The following is an 18,061-nucleotide window of genomic DNA, read 5'->3' as shown; positions in this document are numbered from 1 at the left end:
CTCGCTCACCATTTGCACAAAGTAATTTGTCGGTGTGCAATCACCAGCAGTGAGGACACTGCTTTACAAAGCAAGGGGTGAGTGTTATAGTGTGTCAGGTTATGGCTGAGGGTGGCATCCCCAAGCCATAGAACACTACCCCTTGTTTACTACCTCCCCGCCCCCTGCACAACTCCCCCCCCACTTCCCCACACCTCCCTCACTTGAGACTGTTGGTCACAACAAATCCTCCTGTCCCTCTCCACCCCTTTCACTCCTCCCCCCTCCCAGCCCTCTCCTTAGGTGAAAAGCCCACAGTCTGACATAGCCAGAACAATTTAACCTCTCAGTTATCACTTCAGCTCCCTCCTCCCTCGCTCTCCCTCCCCCTACCCTTTCTCTGCTGAAGTGTAAGGATGAGGGTAGTGTGTGCGTGTGTTGCATCCCTGCCATTGGTCATCTTCTTGTGACCAACCAGAGGTGTCCGTTTGCAGCACTTTATACAAACAGCGTGTTTACAACCAATTTGGTGATGTATTTCTAAACTGTATACAGACTAGTATGTTTGGGACTATTGGTCTGTTGGCTTGTACCAGTTGGGAAAGCATGAGATTTAACCAGCATGCACACATGGCTGTATCCTTTTCCTTGCCTTCAGCAAACTAGGGTGCCAGAATGAGAGACTGAGCTCCACTAAGAAAGATATCTGCAGGAGGGCTGTAAGTATTGAATGAGGATGTATTTTTCGGACTTGATTGAATGTTTGGTTCCAGGTATTGGGTTCTGTGACTAACACTGCCCAGGTGGGGTTGTGTTCTGTCACAAGAACATGATGTGAACTGTGATGTTTATCACATAAACACTGAGAAACCCATTGAGCTGATGTGGTATTGCACACATAAGTGTAATACACATGTTTTTGATTTAGAAAACATGAGTTGTGTCAGGGTACAGCCAGTATGTGTGTGACTTGCTGAGTGAAAGAAAAGTGGTCAAGGTGTACAGTGTAGCGGTAATATATTGTAGCCACTACTTTGCTAAATGGAAGAACTGGTTTGAGTCTTTGAGTACCCCTGCCCCCTCCCCCTTGTCATGCTATTTTGCTATAGGTGTTACAGCATGATGTTTTGATATCATGTTTGAGTTTAAATGGTGTTGTATCTTAACTTGCATAAATAAGTAACGCATCCGCCTAGGAAGCGAGAGAATCTGAGCACGCTGGTTCGAATCACAGCTCAGCCGCCGATATTTTCTCCCCCTCCACTAGACCATGAGTGATGGTCTGGACGCTAGTCATTCGGATGAGACGATAAACCAAGGTCCCGTGTGCAGCATGCACTTTAGCGCATGTAAAAGAACCCATGGCAACAAAGGGGTTGTTCCTGGCAAAATTCTGTAGAAAAATCCACTTTGATAGGAAAAACAAATAAAACACCATGCAGGAAAAAATACAAAAAAATGGGTGGTGCTGTAGTGTCGCGACGCGCTCTCCCTGGGGAGAGCAACCCGAATTTCACACAGAGAAATCTGTTGTGATAAAAAGAAATACAAATACAAACAAATACAAATACAAGGTAAGTACATTCACTTGCCAAACAGGGAGTATACAAAGAAACTTCTCCCCCTGTTCCGTTGGTATTTCGTGGTGAGATTGTGGCAGCACGTACTGCCTTATCTGTGCGTACTGCTGCCGAGTCCTCAAGTCTTTCCCTTTCTTCGAAGACAGTAAAAGACTACTGATTGACAGTGGCCCTGAGGAACTCAAGAGCAATGAGTTACACAGAAAAGCGCTACTTCGATTCGGATGAGGCAATAAACCGAGATCCCGCACGCAGCATGCAATTAGCGCATGTACAAGAACCTATGGCAACAAAAGGGTTGTCCCTGGTAAAATTCTGTACATAGTCCACTGTGATGGTGAAACAAAAATACACTTGTGTCTGACGGAAAAAAAAAAAAACGGAGAAAAGGTGGTGTCGCATTGTGGCGCTACACTTTCCCCGAGGAATGCAGCCAGAATTTCACACTGTGCAATCTGTTGTCACGTTTTCTCATTCTTTGATTGTTTTACCGCAATGTGTTGTGTCGATAAAGTTCTCACACAAACGAGCACATGTACAGATTTTTGTAGTTCAGAACAACTTTTATTATTGTTTTTAACATATATTTCAGAAACAGTACCTTTTACTCATGACTTTCCATCTATAACTGCCCACGTCTTCCCCCCCCCCCCCCCCCCCTCCCCCACCAACCCCCCTAAAAAAAAAAAAAATGCTGTACAACAGACTCACACAGCTACATTTTATATACATATACATACCAATATTAATTCCCAAATTGTATAACAAAGAAAGATAATGAAAGTATGTGAGAGGGAGATATGGAAGCTCAGTGGGAGATGTTTCACATTCAACTGGATCACCATAAATATTCAAAACATTTCTGAAGACCCTATCATTTTCTTGACACTTTATTTCTCATGTGTGTGTGTGTGTGTGTGTGTGTGTGTGTGTGTGCCTAGTAACAACAGACCTGCCCTACTCTTTACACATTCGTCATCCTGTGGAAAAAAACCCTTTAAACCCAGATCTGATAACAGGCCATCCGTAAACAGGTGAGCAATGAACCTGTGTAATACATAATGCAGGTAACAAACACAATAAATCATGAGAACGGAAAAAAACAACAAAACAAAGTAAAACGAGCATACTTTGTGCGATCAACACATATTTAGTATACAGACATGATGTATATTTCTAAATCTAACCTGTAACATGATTATGTATATCAGGCAAACGTCAACAGAATTGATGCATAATATTTCTATTGTAACTTGTAATATGGTTACATGCACCATGCAAATATCAAACTGGCGGACAAAAATAACTCGGTTAAACTCTATGGGTGGAAGGGTGTGGGGTGGAGTCGAGGGGGTCAGGGGGGGTTGGGGGGGGGGGACAAGGGGGGGGGGGAGGAGGGGTGTAGTAGTAGGGGTAGGGACATGTAATTCCCTGGGACACTTTACCAATTTTTCATTTTCAAATCAGCACTATGATTAATTCATTCTACTCCAGGTACGAGTTAACTCGTACCAACACGCTGTTCCCATTCCGTTTATTCTTGCTTGGTGCAGCTGGGATCCTAAACTGAACCAGTTACAGATTCTGGAAGTATGAAAACGAAGCTTTGTTCAACTGATGAAATCAACAGTTCTCCAACGATTTTTGTGGTTTTAGTGAACCATCCTGTTTTTTTTGTTTTTTCTGCAGTAGTCTTATGTAGTGCTGGTCCTGGGGGGAGTTGTAGCAGGTATGTAGCTGTGGGGAAGAATCTTCTTCTTCTTTGTTCGTGGGCTGCAACTCCCACATTCACTTGTATATACACGAGTGGGTTTTTACGTGTATGACCGTTTTTACCCCGCCATGTACGCAGCCATACTCCACTTTCGGGGGTGTGCATGCTGGGTATGTACTTGTTTCCATAACCCACCGAACGCTGACATGGATTACAGGATCTTTAATGTGCGTATCTGATCTTTTGCTTATGTATACACACAAAGGGGGTTCAGGCACTAGCAGGTCTGCACATATGTTGACCTGGGAGATCGGAAAAATCTCCACCCTTTACCCACCAGGCGCCGTCACTGAGATTCGAACCCGGGACCCTCAGATTGAAAGTCCAACGCTTTAACCATTCGGCTATTGCGCCCGTCGTGGGGAAGAATGAATAAGCACAAAATACAGTGTTTTCTTTAGGTCAAACACATGCATGTCACCTTGACCCTTTGTCCAAGGAAACTGAAGGTCAACTTGAATCTGTGAGAGTTAAAACAGCTGATTTATTAATAGAATAGACAAATAAATAAAAAAAGGAAAAAGGAAAAAAAAAATCTACACATATATGCTATGCAGACGAGGCTCCTACCTGTAACACAGTACAGGCATAAATACGTTCATTCCTCAATGGACTTTTACATCAGGGTGCCATGGGACCCACCACCAAAAATGAGAGAACTCCAAAGCTTACACCATGCGAAAACGCTGTACACGCTATACTTCAAGCAATGGAGTCGTGCGTAAGATATAACTGGTAACAAACTCCCTCCATCTCTTCTTCATCTGTAGCCTTGCCAGGGTTGAGCATGCCTGCCTTTTCCGCATCAATCCTATTCAACCACTCTCACTGACAGCTGTTTCTCCTTCTTTCTGCCCTTCCTGCTGAAAGGTACAACTCACTGAGAGTGAAAGTTTGCCAAGCCAACACTGAACATCTTCTTTTTTTGCTTTTTTTTTTTTTTTTTTTTTTTTTGCTGCCAGTTAAGTGAATAATGGTAACAGCGCTTTCATCAAAACTGGTAGCATGTTTTCTCCATCGTCATAACTGAAACATATCCATTGAGCAAAAGAACTGGACTGCTTCCCATTACTTGGATGCTACTCAGGGGGGGAAAAACAACAACAACAACAACAACAAAACCTTGGATAATTGGAAACAGTAGGTTATGGGACTGATTAAAAATGGTTGAATTTGTTGTTTTTCACATGTGCCACAAAAAAGAAAAAAAGCATAAAACTGTAGTTGACATGTTTCATTTAGATTTACACGGCTAGAGCATGATCTTTTGTTGGCCGAATTACAACCCCCACTCACCCCCCCCCCCACCCCAACCCCACCCCCCAAAAAAAGCATTTAGCTCTAGACTGAATTCTAAAGAACAATACATAAATTAACCTTTCAAACTGAATTAAAAATACCAGAAAACAGCTTTTTATCTCAAACAACTTAAGTACAAAATATCAGAAAATAAAGTATTTATTCCTGGGCTGAATTTTATGTGGCAGAAAATAAAATTCTATTTTTTTTTCTAACTGAATTACAAAAACCAGGCAACAGATTTTAAAAAAAAACCAAACAACCAAATTACAACAACAACAAAATAAAATAAAACAAAGCATTTATCTCACGATTTAATTTTAAGAAGCAAAACAAAAATTAAGTTTTTTTTTCAAATCCTAACAACTGAATTACACACAAATAGCAGAAAATACATGGATCTGCAACACACCTTACAACACTGTAACACGTGAAACTCCATCTGTTTAGTGTAGTTACCATTACCAGAGCCCACACATCCACTTAGAAAAGAAAAAAAAAAAAAAAAGAACAAACTGACACACAACACACATCCGCCAGCACAGACACTAGGAATACTCTTTGATGAGATTGCCTGCGATCACCAGGCGCTGAATTTCGCTGGTTCCTTCGTAGATCTCTGTGATGCGGGCGTCGCGATAGTGCCGTTCGGCGGGCATGTCCGTCACGAAGCCCATCCCACCCAGAATCTGGATAGCCTGAAAACATGACGCACACACCTTGTGAACACCTGAACACTGCCTGAAAACATGACGCACACACCGTGTGATCACTGAAACACTGCCTGAAAACATGACGCACACACTGTGTGATCACTGAAACACTGCCTGAAAACATGACGCACACACCGTGTGATCACTGAAACACGGCCTGAAAACATGACGCACACACCTTGTGAACACCTGAACACTGCCTGAAAACATGACGCACACACCGTGTGATCATTGAAACACTGCCTGAAAACATGACGCAGACACTGTGTGATCACCTGAAACACTGCCTGAAAACATGACGCACACACCGTGTGATCATTGAAACACTGCCTGAAAACATGACGCAGACACTGTGTGATCACCTGAAACACTGCCTGAAAACATGATGCACAGTTCCAGTTTCTCAAGGAGGCGTCACTGCCACTGCGTTCGGACAAATCCATATGCACTTCACCACATCTGCTAGGCAGATGCCTGACAGCAGCATAACCCGACATACCAGTCAGGCCTTCAGTGCATGCATGTATATTTGTGTGCCTGTCACAGTGGATTTCTTCCACAGAAGTTTGCCAGAGGACAACACTCACGTTGCCGTGGATTGTTTTTCAGTGCGCAAAAAGAGAGGGTGCTGCACCTGAGACGCTCAGTTTGATCCTGTCAAACTTGGGAGAAGGGGTGAGACCGAGGCCAGGATTCAAACCCAGACCCTCAAGGACGTTGTACTGGCAGATAAGCGTCTTAACCATTCTGCTACCTTCCTCACTGGCATAAGTACATTAAAAAAAAAAAAAAAAAAAAAAATATATATATATGTATGTATGTATGTATGTATGTATATAAAAGTTTGAAAGCCTGATGAATGATGGGTTATCACTCACACTTGTAAAATATATATGGCCTTGCACTCAGTTGTAATAAATACAACATATCTCAATCAATATCATGATGGGCGCAACAGCCGAGTGGTTAAAGTGTTGGACTTTCTATCTGAGGGTCCCGGGTTTGAATCTTGGTGACGGCGCCTGGTGGGTAAGGGGTGGAGATTTTTCCGATCTCCCAGGTCAACATATGTGCAGACCTGCCAGTGCCTGAACCCCCTTCGTGTGTATACGCATGCAGAAGATCAAATACGAACGTTAAAGATGCTGTAATCCATGTCAGTGTTCAGTGGGTTATGGAAACAAGAACATACCCAGCATGCACACCCCCACAACTCATCTGAAAGCAGAGTATGGGTGCCTACATGGCGGGGTAAAAACGGTCATACACGTAAAAGCCCACTCGTGTACATACGAGTGAACATGGGAGTTGCAGCCCACGAACGCACAAGAAGAAGAATCAATATCATAACTGTACAGCCGAAAGATAACACATATTCCTCATTTTTATTTGACAGCTAACACATATTCCATACTTTAATTTGCAACCATAAACAGGCCTCTAAGCAAGTAAAACAAAAAAAACAACAACAAACAAACAAACAAAAAAACCATCAATAACAAATCCCCTGTAACTCAAGACAGAAGATTTCCCAATGAATATGTTATAAAGAATCATTTCAGACTCTCATTTCTCACAAGCAGTGTGTCGTCATACCTGATGAGCGTTAAAAGTCGCTGTTTCAGAAGCTGCCAGCTTTGCCATTGCCGCTTCCTGTTTAAAAAAAAAAAAAAAAAAAAAAGGTTAAGTTTTGACCTTTAAATTTAGTGTGGAACTTCTAAATCTAAGTAAATACACACACATCAGATACAAGAATACTTCAATAACCTCTGGAAAAAACAACAACAACCGATATTTACCACACAAACTCTCACTATCTGTCAAAATGGCTACTCATACAAATGTAAACATTTCTGTTACATTAAGTACTAATGACAATTTTCAGAGTATCATTTTTTGTCATCAGCTCTGAACGTCATAATCATCGATCGACATGGGAATGTGACAGAACAAGCCAAGGAGTCGTGATGCAATGTTGGTTGGGGTGGGGTTGAAAGATGTGAGGAGAGGACAGAAACTGAGAGCGACATCAAGACGAGGAAGCAAACAAAAACACACACACACAAAAATTAAATTAAATTAAATTAAAAAATAAAATAAAGTAAAAACACCTCTCCTCTCTCTGATACCTACAGAAGTTAAAAACCTGAAACGACGACCAAGTTTTACTCTCTTTTTTTTTTTTTTTTTGGAGGAGGGAAGGGGGGGAGAAGGAGAGGGGGAGGGGGGGGTGTTTGATTGACTTTCCATAGGCATTATCTTCATAAAATGAGATCAACACATCTAATTACTTAATTTGCTCAAACAAAATCAAAAAGTGAAAAAGAAGGCAAAAGAGAGGGGGGAGGGGGGGGGGTGTGTGTGTGGAGGGGGGGGAAGGGGGGTGGTGGTGGAGGAGAAAGAATAATCCACGAGAACACAAACAACCTTCATCATGGATGGACCTTTGTGGGGTTCAACTTTGGTGTCAAAGTACCTAAGCAAGCACACTGATCCATGTTCCTTACACAACACCTGCTTTAATAAAAAAAAATAAAAAAAAAGATAAAGAAAAAAAGAACCCATGCCTGAACTCTGCACGCATCAACCCAACATGCTGGTCAGGGCCTTGAGAGCCTACCCCTGGGCCTGTGTAAAATGCTGACTTGAAAATAGAACAAAAAGTAAATACACTGGAGAACGGTTTTGCCAGCATACTCCAACAGAGCAGCCAGGTCGGCATAAAACAGTAATATAAATTATGAATAAACAAAAAATTATATACTTTTATGAACGGTTTGCCAGCATCTTTAACGTTTAGGTTTGCATACAACATTAACAAAAATGTAAAATAAACAAAAAGGTAAATACTCTGATGAACAGTTTGCCAGCATACCTCAGAAGGGCAGCGAGGTTTGCAAAAAACAGGAATAAAAAATATAAATTAAAAAAAGTGACTACCTTGGTGAACACTTCACCAGCATCATTCAACAGTGCAGTGAGGTTTGCACAGAACAGTACCAAAAATATTAATCACAAACAAAAAAAACAGTAACTACTGAAAATTCTGGTGGACTACTATGTCCTATGATCTGTTCGTTATAAATCAAATTGCCACTATGGCTTGGTCAACTACTGACACCAGGCAACAACACCATGTTGCGCTCGAACACATCGTTTAAAACCGCCATCATTAGCTGATAATTAACAACTACCTTTGTCAAAGCTATGCTGGAATCTAATAATAATAATAATAATAATGGTATTTATATAGCGCTGGATCTTGTGCAGAGACAAATCAAAGCGCTTTCGCACCAGTCATTCACACGCATGCATAACTCTAATACTGTAGAAACTAAAGACAAGGAAGGGCAGGCAAGGGAGGCTATTTTGGGAAGAGGTGGGTTTTAAGGCCAGACTTGAAAGAGCTGAGTGTGGAGACTTGACGAAGCGAAAAAGGAAGTTCATTCCAATCGCAAGGTGCAGAAACAGAGAAAGAACGGCGGCCAATCAAAGTGGCGAAGTCTGCTTAAAAACAAGTAACCAAGATATGAACTGTAAAAAGTAACTACCCACCTTGGTGTACGGTTTGCCGGCGTCTTTCAGCAGGGCGGCCTGCCAGGTCAACAGACGTGCGCTCTGCAGTCTCATCTCCATGTCCGCCAGCTTGGACTGCCAGCCAAACACACAGCCACACTCAGTGAAACGTGTGATTGTTGTGCCAGTGATCCTAACCGTACCAGCCACACTCAGTGAATCATGTGATTGTTGTGCCAGTGATCCTAACCGTACCAGCCACACTCAGTGAATCATGTGATTGTTGTGCCAGTGATCCTAACCATACCAGCCACCTCCAGTGAATCATGTGTTCATAGTGCCAGTAATCCTAACCGTACCAGCCACACTCAGTGAATCATGTGATTGTTGTGCCAGTGATCCTAACTGTACCAGCCACACTCAGTGAATCATGTGATTGTTGTGCCAGTAATCCTAACCGTACCAGCCACACTCAGTGAATCATGTGATTGTTGTGCCAGTAATCCTAACCGTACCAGCCACACTCAGTGAAACGTGTGATTGTTGTGCCAGTAATCCTAACCATACCAGCCACACTCAGTGAAACGTGTGATTGTTGTGCCAGTAATCCTAATCATACCAGCCACACTCAGTGAATCATGTGATTGTTGTGCCAGTAATCCTAACCATACCAGCCACACTCAGTGAAACATGTGATTGTTGTGCCAGTAATCCTAATGACACCAGCCTCACTCAGTGAATCATGTAATTGTTGTGCCAGTAATCCTAACCGTACCAGCCACGCTCAGTGAATCATGTGACTGTTGTGCCAGTAATCCTAACCGTACCAGCCTCACTCAGTGAATCATGTGATTGTTGTGCCAGTAATCCTAACCATATCAGCCACACTCAGTGAATCATGTGATTGTTGTGCCAGTAATCCTAACCGTACCAGCCACACTCAGTGAATCATGTGATTGTTGTGCCAGTAATCCTAACCGTACCAGCCACACTCAGTGAATCATGTGATTGTTGTGCCAGTAATCCTAACCGTACCAGCCACACTCAGTGAATCATGTGATTGTTGTGCCAGTAATCCTAATCATACCAGCCACACTCAGTGAAACATGTGATTGTTGTGCCAGTGATCCTAACCGTACCAGCCACACTCAGTGAATCATGTGACTGTTGTGCCAGTAATCCTAACCATACCAGCCACCTCCAGTGAATCATGTGATTGTTGTGCCAGTAATCCTAACCATACCAGCCACACTCAGTGAATCATGTAATTGTTGTGCCAGTAATCCTAACCGTACCAGCCACACTCAGTGAAACGTGTGACTGTTGTGCCAGTGATCCTAACCATACTAGCCATACTCAGTGAATCATGTAATTGCTGTGCCAGTAATCCTAACCATACCAGCCACACTCAGTGAAACGTGTGATTGTTGTGCCAGTAATCCTAACCGTACCAGCCACACTCAGTGAATCATGTGATTGTTGTGCCAGTAATCCTAACCATATCAGCCACACTCAGTGAATCATGTGATTGTTGTGCCAGTAATCCTAACCATATCAGCCACACTCAGTGAATCATGTGATTGTTGTGCCAGTAATATTCATCACACCAGTCACCCAAACAAACTGAGCCACCTTCAGTAAATCACATGATCAATGTGCCAGTAATCCTAATCATACCAGTCACCCAAACAAACCTCTAATCCCTCATAAACGATCAAAAATCAATCCCCCTGAGTAAAGATTTACATCCACCCTGCCCTGGCCTGCATTCTTTATCTGACACATGTGTATCTAAAATCCTACGTTACAGACGAAAGTTCCATGGTTTCCAAACATCTGCACACTACGGATCTTGAATCTAAATCTCTTACCACAAAATATCAGACAGTTTCACTATTCATTCAAATGTTAACTCTCTCCATACGAACGGCGAAAGAGACGACGTTAACAGCGTTTCACCCCAATTACCACCATCAAAATATTGCAAGCGGAAGGCTCTTATACTGAAGAGGTGAATGCCGACAAAGAATACCACAATTCTGACGATGGAAGCTAAAGGTTAGGTCATAGAGACACCCACTGGACATCCGAGGGGTCTGTGTAGAGGAGAAGAGAGGACTGGCCGTACTGAGTGAGTTAAAACATACAGACAATACTTCAAACTACTGATCCCCCCTCCCCATACCGTCATTGTGAGTGTGTGCACACATCGATGGGTGTGAGGTGGGAGAGGTGTGTGAGTCATGAATGTTTTACTCTGTTTTTAAAACAATAGTTTTAACAAGTTTGTATCTTAACATTCTTTATATTCATCTATTTTATTCACACCATGTGTATTGTAAAATGTGCTAAGAGCTGCAAGGCAAGTGCTGTATAAACACTGGATCATAATCACCTGGATCGTCTGCATTTTGACGATGGGCATGCCGAAACTCTGTCGCTTGAAAGCGTAGTCAATGGCACACTCCAATGAGGCCTGTTAACATGGTTAAAAGATTAACAAAATATCAACAATCAGTTTCAGTTTCAGTTTCACTTTCTCAAGGAGGCGTCACTGCGTTCGGACAAATCCATACATGCTACACCACATCTGTTGAGCAGATGCCTGACCAGCAGCATAACCCAATGCGCTTAGTCAGGCCTTGAGTGCATGCTTACATATTTGTGTACCTATGAAAGTGGATTTCATGTTACGTAATTTCGCCAGAGGACAACACTCTCGTTGCCATGGGTTCTTTTTCAGTGCGCCAAGTGCGTGCTGCACACGGGACCTCGGTTTATCGTCTCATCCGAAAGACTAGACGCTCAGTTTGATTTTCCAGTCAAACTTAGGAGAAAGGGCGAGAGCGGGATTCGAACCCACACCCTCACGGACTCTCTGTATTGGCAGCTGAGCGTCTTAACCATTCTGCCACCTTCCTCCATATCAACAATCAAGACTGAGAACGTCAAATTTACATTACTGACAGAAAGGTGTACGACAGGTGATGCTACTGAGATCTACAAAACATTTCATGAATTGACTCACTCCGAACGATGGAATGCTATAGCGTTCCGGACGACGGAACACTGTAGCGGTTTCAACAATTAACAAGAGAGGCAAGGCCTTCAAGACTCACTTGTGATACACTTAAAAAAAAAAATCCAAGCTTTTTATGTATTGAGTATAATTTCAAAATGTAATGTTTAAGATGAGAAAGATCAGTTTAAGGCAAATTAAGTCCCCTAGTATTAATTACAGAGTAATTTCCCTTTTTCACTATCTGCACCAAACGTTTGCAAAATAAATAAAACTTCCATGCTTAGCAAAAGAAGTACCTGTTTGAACAAAAAATGATAATAATGACTGCTCTAGCTGTTGGGTCCGAATATCAGATCAAAGTGCCAAGTTTAGAGAATACAAAAAATATAAATAGATCAGTAAATGCAGTTTGCATATAATTAGGCTTCATTTTATTTTTTTTTTTTTGGTGCCCATCCGAGAGGTGCAATATTGTTTTAAACAAGATGACTGGAAAGAACTGAATTTTTCCTATTTTTATGCCTAATTTGGTGTCAACTGACAAAGTATTTGCAGAGAAAATGTCAATGATAAAGTCTACCACGGACACACAGACACACACACACACACACACACAGACAACTGAACACCGGGTTAAAACATAGACTCACTTTGTTTACACAAGTGAGTCAAAAATTGTTCCACATTTTCCTCATGGGGTAGCATAACAATCACTGCAACACCGGGCATTGTGAACATGTCAAGGGCTGAATGGAAAGTTTCTTCATGAGATTCCGTAACAATACACTCCACAGCGAGCCTGTGAGTTCAGGACCCCACACGACAAGCTCATCTATATATGTATCGAAAATGGCATTGCTGGCGATACAAGTGGAAATTTTGGAGCAAACTAGATCATGACAGAGGCTTTTACTGCTGCTGAAGTGATTGAAACGCTTCAAACTGAAGATTTCAACATCGAAGAGGATGATGAAGACATTGAATAAAGTATCTGCAGTGAAGAAAGCTACCAGCAAGAAGGTACTGATAGTGACTCAGCTTCTGAGAGCAGTGAAGAGGGAGAGGGGTGAGTGTTCACACGACGTGAGGAGAGGGGTCAGTGGGTCAAGTACAGTGAGTTTCAATCAGTTACTTTATGTTTTGTATTTTTTGTGACTTTTTTTTTCCTAACCCTAACAAATGGGTCGTCTGTAGGGAAAAGCAAGGGAGAGAACTATTCGTCCGGAGTGAGTTAACAGATTTTGTTTGGAGTCCTTTTTATATGGCAAAATGAGGAACCAAGCAGGAAGAGTACATACTCAGCATTTCAATACTAACAAGCGTCAACACAGCTTTAGTAATGAGAGTCACATTCGTCTGGAACTCATTACCACCTGGTTTTAAAACAGCACCTTCCACTAAAACAGCACCATCCACTAACACTTTCAAAAAAATCTCTGGGACAAGTCCATGATTTTTAGCAAAATACTTTTGGACTTTTGATGACTGATCTGCAGTCTGACAGAATGCCCACGTGCAGTTACTCAGCAAACCCAGTACACAGAGATATTTTGGTAGATAGGACGTTTATAGGCCTTGAGGCTCAGGCTTCAGCCAGTCCCTTCACTGATGGAGTCTCCCATCGATCTGACAGATGAGTAGGCAGGCAGGCTTATCTGTCGGTGTGTGTCCTCATATGGGAGAAGAGGCCGATTCTGGATGCGCAGCACTTCCTACAGGTGTTGCAAGGGAAAACGTCTCCAGACGTTCAGCCCTGCTTCCTTCGCTCACGCTTCTCCTTAATGGCCAGCATTCTCCTGTTTTCAAACGTCTTTATGCCACTAGAGCACAGTATCCTCCAGCGAGACTGGTCAAGAACATCAGTTTCCCAGGAAGCAATGTCTATGTCACAGGCTTTGAGGTTTGTCTTCAAGGTGTCCTTGAAGTGCTTGCAGGGTCTTCCAAGTTCATGGTGGCCTTCCTTCTGCTGGCCACTACTACCAACACTACTCTACTACTACTACTGTCACTACTACTACTACTATACCATCTACCTCAGACCATAACAAGACAAACATCAACATGTAACATACCACAAACACAAACACACACACACATACATTTATCTCAGACCAGAACAAGACAATCATCACATGTAACAAACCACACACACACACAATCTATCTCAGACCAGAGCAGGACAATCATCGACAAAGTGGATTACAGGGTAAGCACCAGTCAAAGAGTGGAGCATAAAATTGCATGATGGTTGTGTGTGTGTGTGTGTGTGTGTGTGTGTGTGTGTGTGTGTGTGTGTGTGTGTGTGTGTGTGTGTGTGTGTGTGTGTGTGTGTGTGTGTGTGTGTGTGTATACATACACAAATTGCTGTTGGTGTCTGGCTGCATGTCTATGTGGGGTTATGTTTGTATGTTGTCATTTTAGTGTTAAAATGCATGTTTTACTTGTCACGTTTCACAAACTGTGGCACAGCTGAGCATGTTCTACATGGAAGGTGCTATATGAATTAAGAATCATTATCATGATAATCATTATTATTATTATCATTATTGCTATTATTAAGTGGAGTGATGGCCTAGAGGTAAAACGTCTGCCAAGGAAGCGAGAGAATCTGAGCACGCTGGTTCGAATCACGGCTCAGCCGCCGATATTTTCTCCCCCTCCAATAGACCTTGAGTGGTGGTCTGGACGCTAGTCATTCAGATGAGACGATAAACCGAGGTCCCATGTGCAGAATGCACTTAGCGCACATAAAAGAACCCATGGCAACAAAAGTGTTATTCCTGGCAAAATTATGTAGAAAAATCCACTTTGAAAGGAAAAACAAATAAAACTGCATGCAGGAAAAAAATTTTTTTAAATGGGTGCCCCTGTAGAATAGCGACGCGCTCTCCCTGGGGACAGCAGCCCAAATTTCACACAGAGAAATCCGTTGTGATAAAAAGAAATACAAGTACAAATACAAATTATAAAAGGAAACAGTCCATCTCACCTGAGCAATGCCCAGAGCCTGACCAGCGATACCGATGCGTCCGGCATCCAGCGTTTGCTGAAACACAAGTAAAATCTGTCGTTGGAATGGGTCCCTGTCCATGTCAACAAAACTGTACACCCTACACTTCAGTACTTAACCCTTTCAATTCAACTCAATTCAATTCAAAATACTTTATTGTCTGCTTCAACCAAAACAGAAAATTGTCTTGAGGCTCACTTAAAATAAAATACCCGTCAGCAAAAATCAAAGAGAAAAAAACAAAAACTGACACACCCTTCACTGATCACCACACAGACATCAGTTATTATGTAAAAAGAAAATCATGTGGGTAAGATACTATTACATTATGATTTAGAGTGAAACAACTGTGTGTGTGTTGTGTGTGTGTCTGTGCGTGTGCTTGCATTGTTATGTGCGTGTGCACACTGCCAAACTCGCATTTATGCAGCAGCTAGGTAGAGGACCCATGTCACTGAAGGGTGACCAGATCATGGGCCTGTTATCCATGAACCTACTGCTCTTAATGTTCGGTGGTAGGATAAGTCATATTTTTTACCCATCACAGGGGGAATCCCCAGCTGTACTCAGACACCATATTTACTGTGTTTATAGCACAAGGGAATTTTGCACTCTGAATTGACTGGCGGTGAAAGCGTTAAAGTTCTGAACATCCCCCCCTGTTCTCCGTCCCCTCAGCAGCCTCTCGCCCCACCACCTTCCCTCCACCAGCCTGTCTGTGAACCAACATGCATGACACCTGCGTTCCGTGAGGTCTGTGAACCAACATGCATGACACCTGCGTTCCGTGAGGTCTGTGAACCAACATGCATGACACCTGTGTTCCGTGAGGTCTGTGAACCAACATGCATGACACCTGCATTCCATGAGGTCTGTGAACCAACGCGCATGACACCTGCATTCCGTGAGGTCTGTGAACCAATATACATGACACCTGCATTCCGTGAGGTCTCTGAACCAATATACGTGACACCTGCGTTCCGTGAGGTCTGTGAACCAACATGCATGACACCTGTGTTCCGTGAGGTCTGTGAACCAACATGCATGACACCCGTGTTCCGTGAGGCCTGTGAACCAACATACATGACACCTGCGTTCTGTGAACCAACACACATGACACCTGCGATCTGTGAACCAACATGCATGACACCTGCGTTCTGTGAACCAACACACATGACACCTGCGTTCTGTGAACCAACATGCATGACACCTGCGTTCCCCTGTGTTCTGTGAACCAACATGCATGACACCTGTGTTCCGTGAGGTCTGTGAACAAACACGCATGAAACCTGTGTTCTGTGAGGCCTGTGAACCAACATGCATGACACCTGCGTTCCGTGAGGTCTGTGAACCAACATGCATGACACCTGCGTTCCGTGAGGCCTGTGAACCAACATGCATGACACCTGCATTCCGTGAGGTCTGTGAACCAATATACGTGACACCTGCGTTCCGTGAGGTCTGTGAACCAACATGCATGACACCTGCATTCCGTGAGGCCTGTGAACCAACATGCATGACACCTGCGTTCCGTGAGGTCTGTGAACCAACATGCATGACACCTGCATTCCGTGAGGCCTGTGAACCAATATACGTGACACCTGCGTTCCGTGAGGCCTGTGAACCAACATGCATGACACCTGCGTTCCGTGAGGTCTGTGAACCAACATGCATGACACCTGCATTCCGTGAGGCCTGTGAACCAATATACGTGACACCTGCGTTCCGTGAGGTCTGTGAACCAACATGCATGACACCTGCATTCCGTGAGGCCTGTGAACCAACATGCATGACACCTGCGTTCCGTGAGGTCTGTGAACCAACATGCATGACACCTGTGTTCCGTGAGGTATGTGAATCAACATGCATGACACCTGTGTTCCGTGAGGTATGTGAACCAACATGCATGACACCTGCGTTCTGTGAACCAACGTGCATGACACCTGTGTTCCGTGAGGTCTGTGAACAAACACGCATGACACCTGTGTTCCGTGAGGTCTGTGAACCAACACGCATGACACCTGTGTTCCGTGAGGTCTGTGAACAAACACGCATGACACCTGCGTTCTGTGAGCCAACACGCATGACACCTTCGTTCTGTGAACCAACACGCATGACACCTGCGTTCCGTGAGGTCTGTGAACCAACACGCATGACACCTGCATTCTGTGAACCAACACGCATGACACCTGTGTTCCGTGAGGTCTGTGAACCAACACGCATGACACCTGTGTTCCGTGAGGTCTGTGAACCAACATGCATGACACCTGTGTTCTGTGAGGTCTGTGAACCAACACGCATGACACCTGCGTTCTGTGAATCAACACGCATGACACCTGCGTTGTGTGAGGTCTGTGAACCAACACGCCTGACACCTGCGTTCTGTGAGGTCTGTGAACCAACACGCATGACACCTGCGTTCTGTGAACCAACATGCATGACACCTGCGTTCTGTGAACCAACATGCATGACACCTGCATTGTGTGAACCAACACGCATGACACCTGCGTTCCGTGAGGTCTGTGAACAAACACGCATGACACCTGTGTTCCGTGAGGTCTGTGAACCAACACGCATGACACCTGTGTTCCGTGAGGTCTGTGAACCAACACGCATGACACCTGCGTTCTGTGAGGTCTGTGAACAAACACACATGACACCTGTGTTCCGTGAGGTCTGTGAACCAACATGCATGATACCTGTATTCCGTGAGGTCTGTGAACCAACATGCATGACACCTGTGTTCCGTGAGGTCTGTGAATCAACATGCATGACACCTGTGTTCCGTGAGGTCTGTGAATCAACATGCATGACACCTGTGTTCTGTGAGGTCTGTGAACCAACATGCATGACACCTGCGTTCCGTGAGGTGTGTGAACCAACATACATGACACCTGCGTTCCGTGAGGTATGTGAACCAACACGCATGACACCTATGTTCCGTGAGGTCTGTGAACCAACACACATGACACCTGCGTTCTGTGAACCAACATGCATGACACCTGCGTTCTGTGAGGTCTGTGAACCAACATGCATGACACCTGCGTTCCGTGAGGTCTGTGAACCAACATGCATGACACCTGTGTTCCGTGAGGTCTGTGAACCAACATGCATGACACCTGCGTTCTGTGAACCAACGTGCATGACACCTGTGTTCCGTGAGGTCTG

At 43.7% G+C, this 18,061-nt stretch overlaps 1 protein-coding gene across 1 annotated transcript in view; it reads right to left on the bottom strand.

Moving 5' to 3' along the window:
* Window positions 1-4,250: 4,250 nt before the first annotated feature.
* LOC143288367 (short-chain specific acyl-CoA dehydrogenase, mitochondrial-like) overlaps window positions 4,251-18,061 on the bottom strand; it is a 39,359-nt gene continuing 25,548 nt past the window's right edge. The window contains exons 8-12 of the mRNA XM_076596766.1: window positions 14,873-14,929; window positions 11,257-11,337; window positions 8,901-8,996; window positions 6,942-6,998; window positions 4,251-5,330 (exon numbers count right to left, since the gene is read on the bottom strand). Coding sequence (XP_076452881.1) covers window positions 5,181-5,330; window positions 6,942-6,998; window positions 8,901-8,996; window positions 11,257-11,337; window positions 14,873-14,929 — 441 coding nt within the window. The 3' untranslated portion in view covers window positions 4,251-5,180. The remainder of the gene's footprint in view (window positions 5,331-6,941; window positions 6,999-8,900; window positions 8,997-11,256; window positions 11,338-14,872; window positions 14,930-18,061) is intronic.

The sequence above is a fragment of the Babylonia areolata genome, chromosome 12, assembly GCF_041734735.1.
Source record: "Babylonia areolata isolate BAREFJ2019XMU chromosome 12, ASM4173473v1, whole genome shotgun sequence".
NCBI lineage: Eukaryota > Metazoa > Mollusca > Gastropoda > Neogastropoda > Buccinidae > Babylonia > Babylonia areolata.
This window is presented reverse-complemented; position numbering and strand designations above follow the sequence as displayed.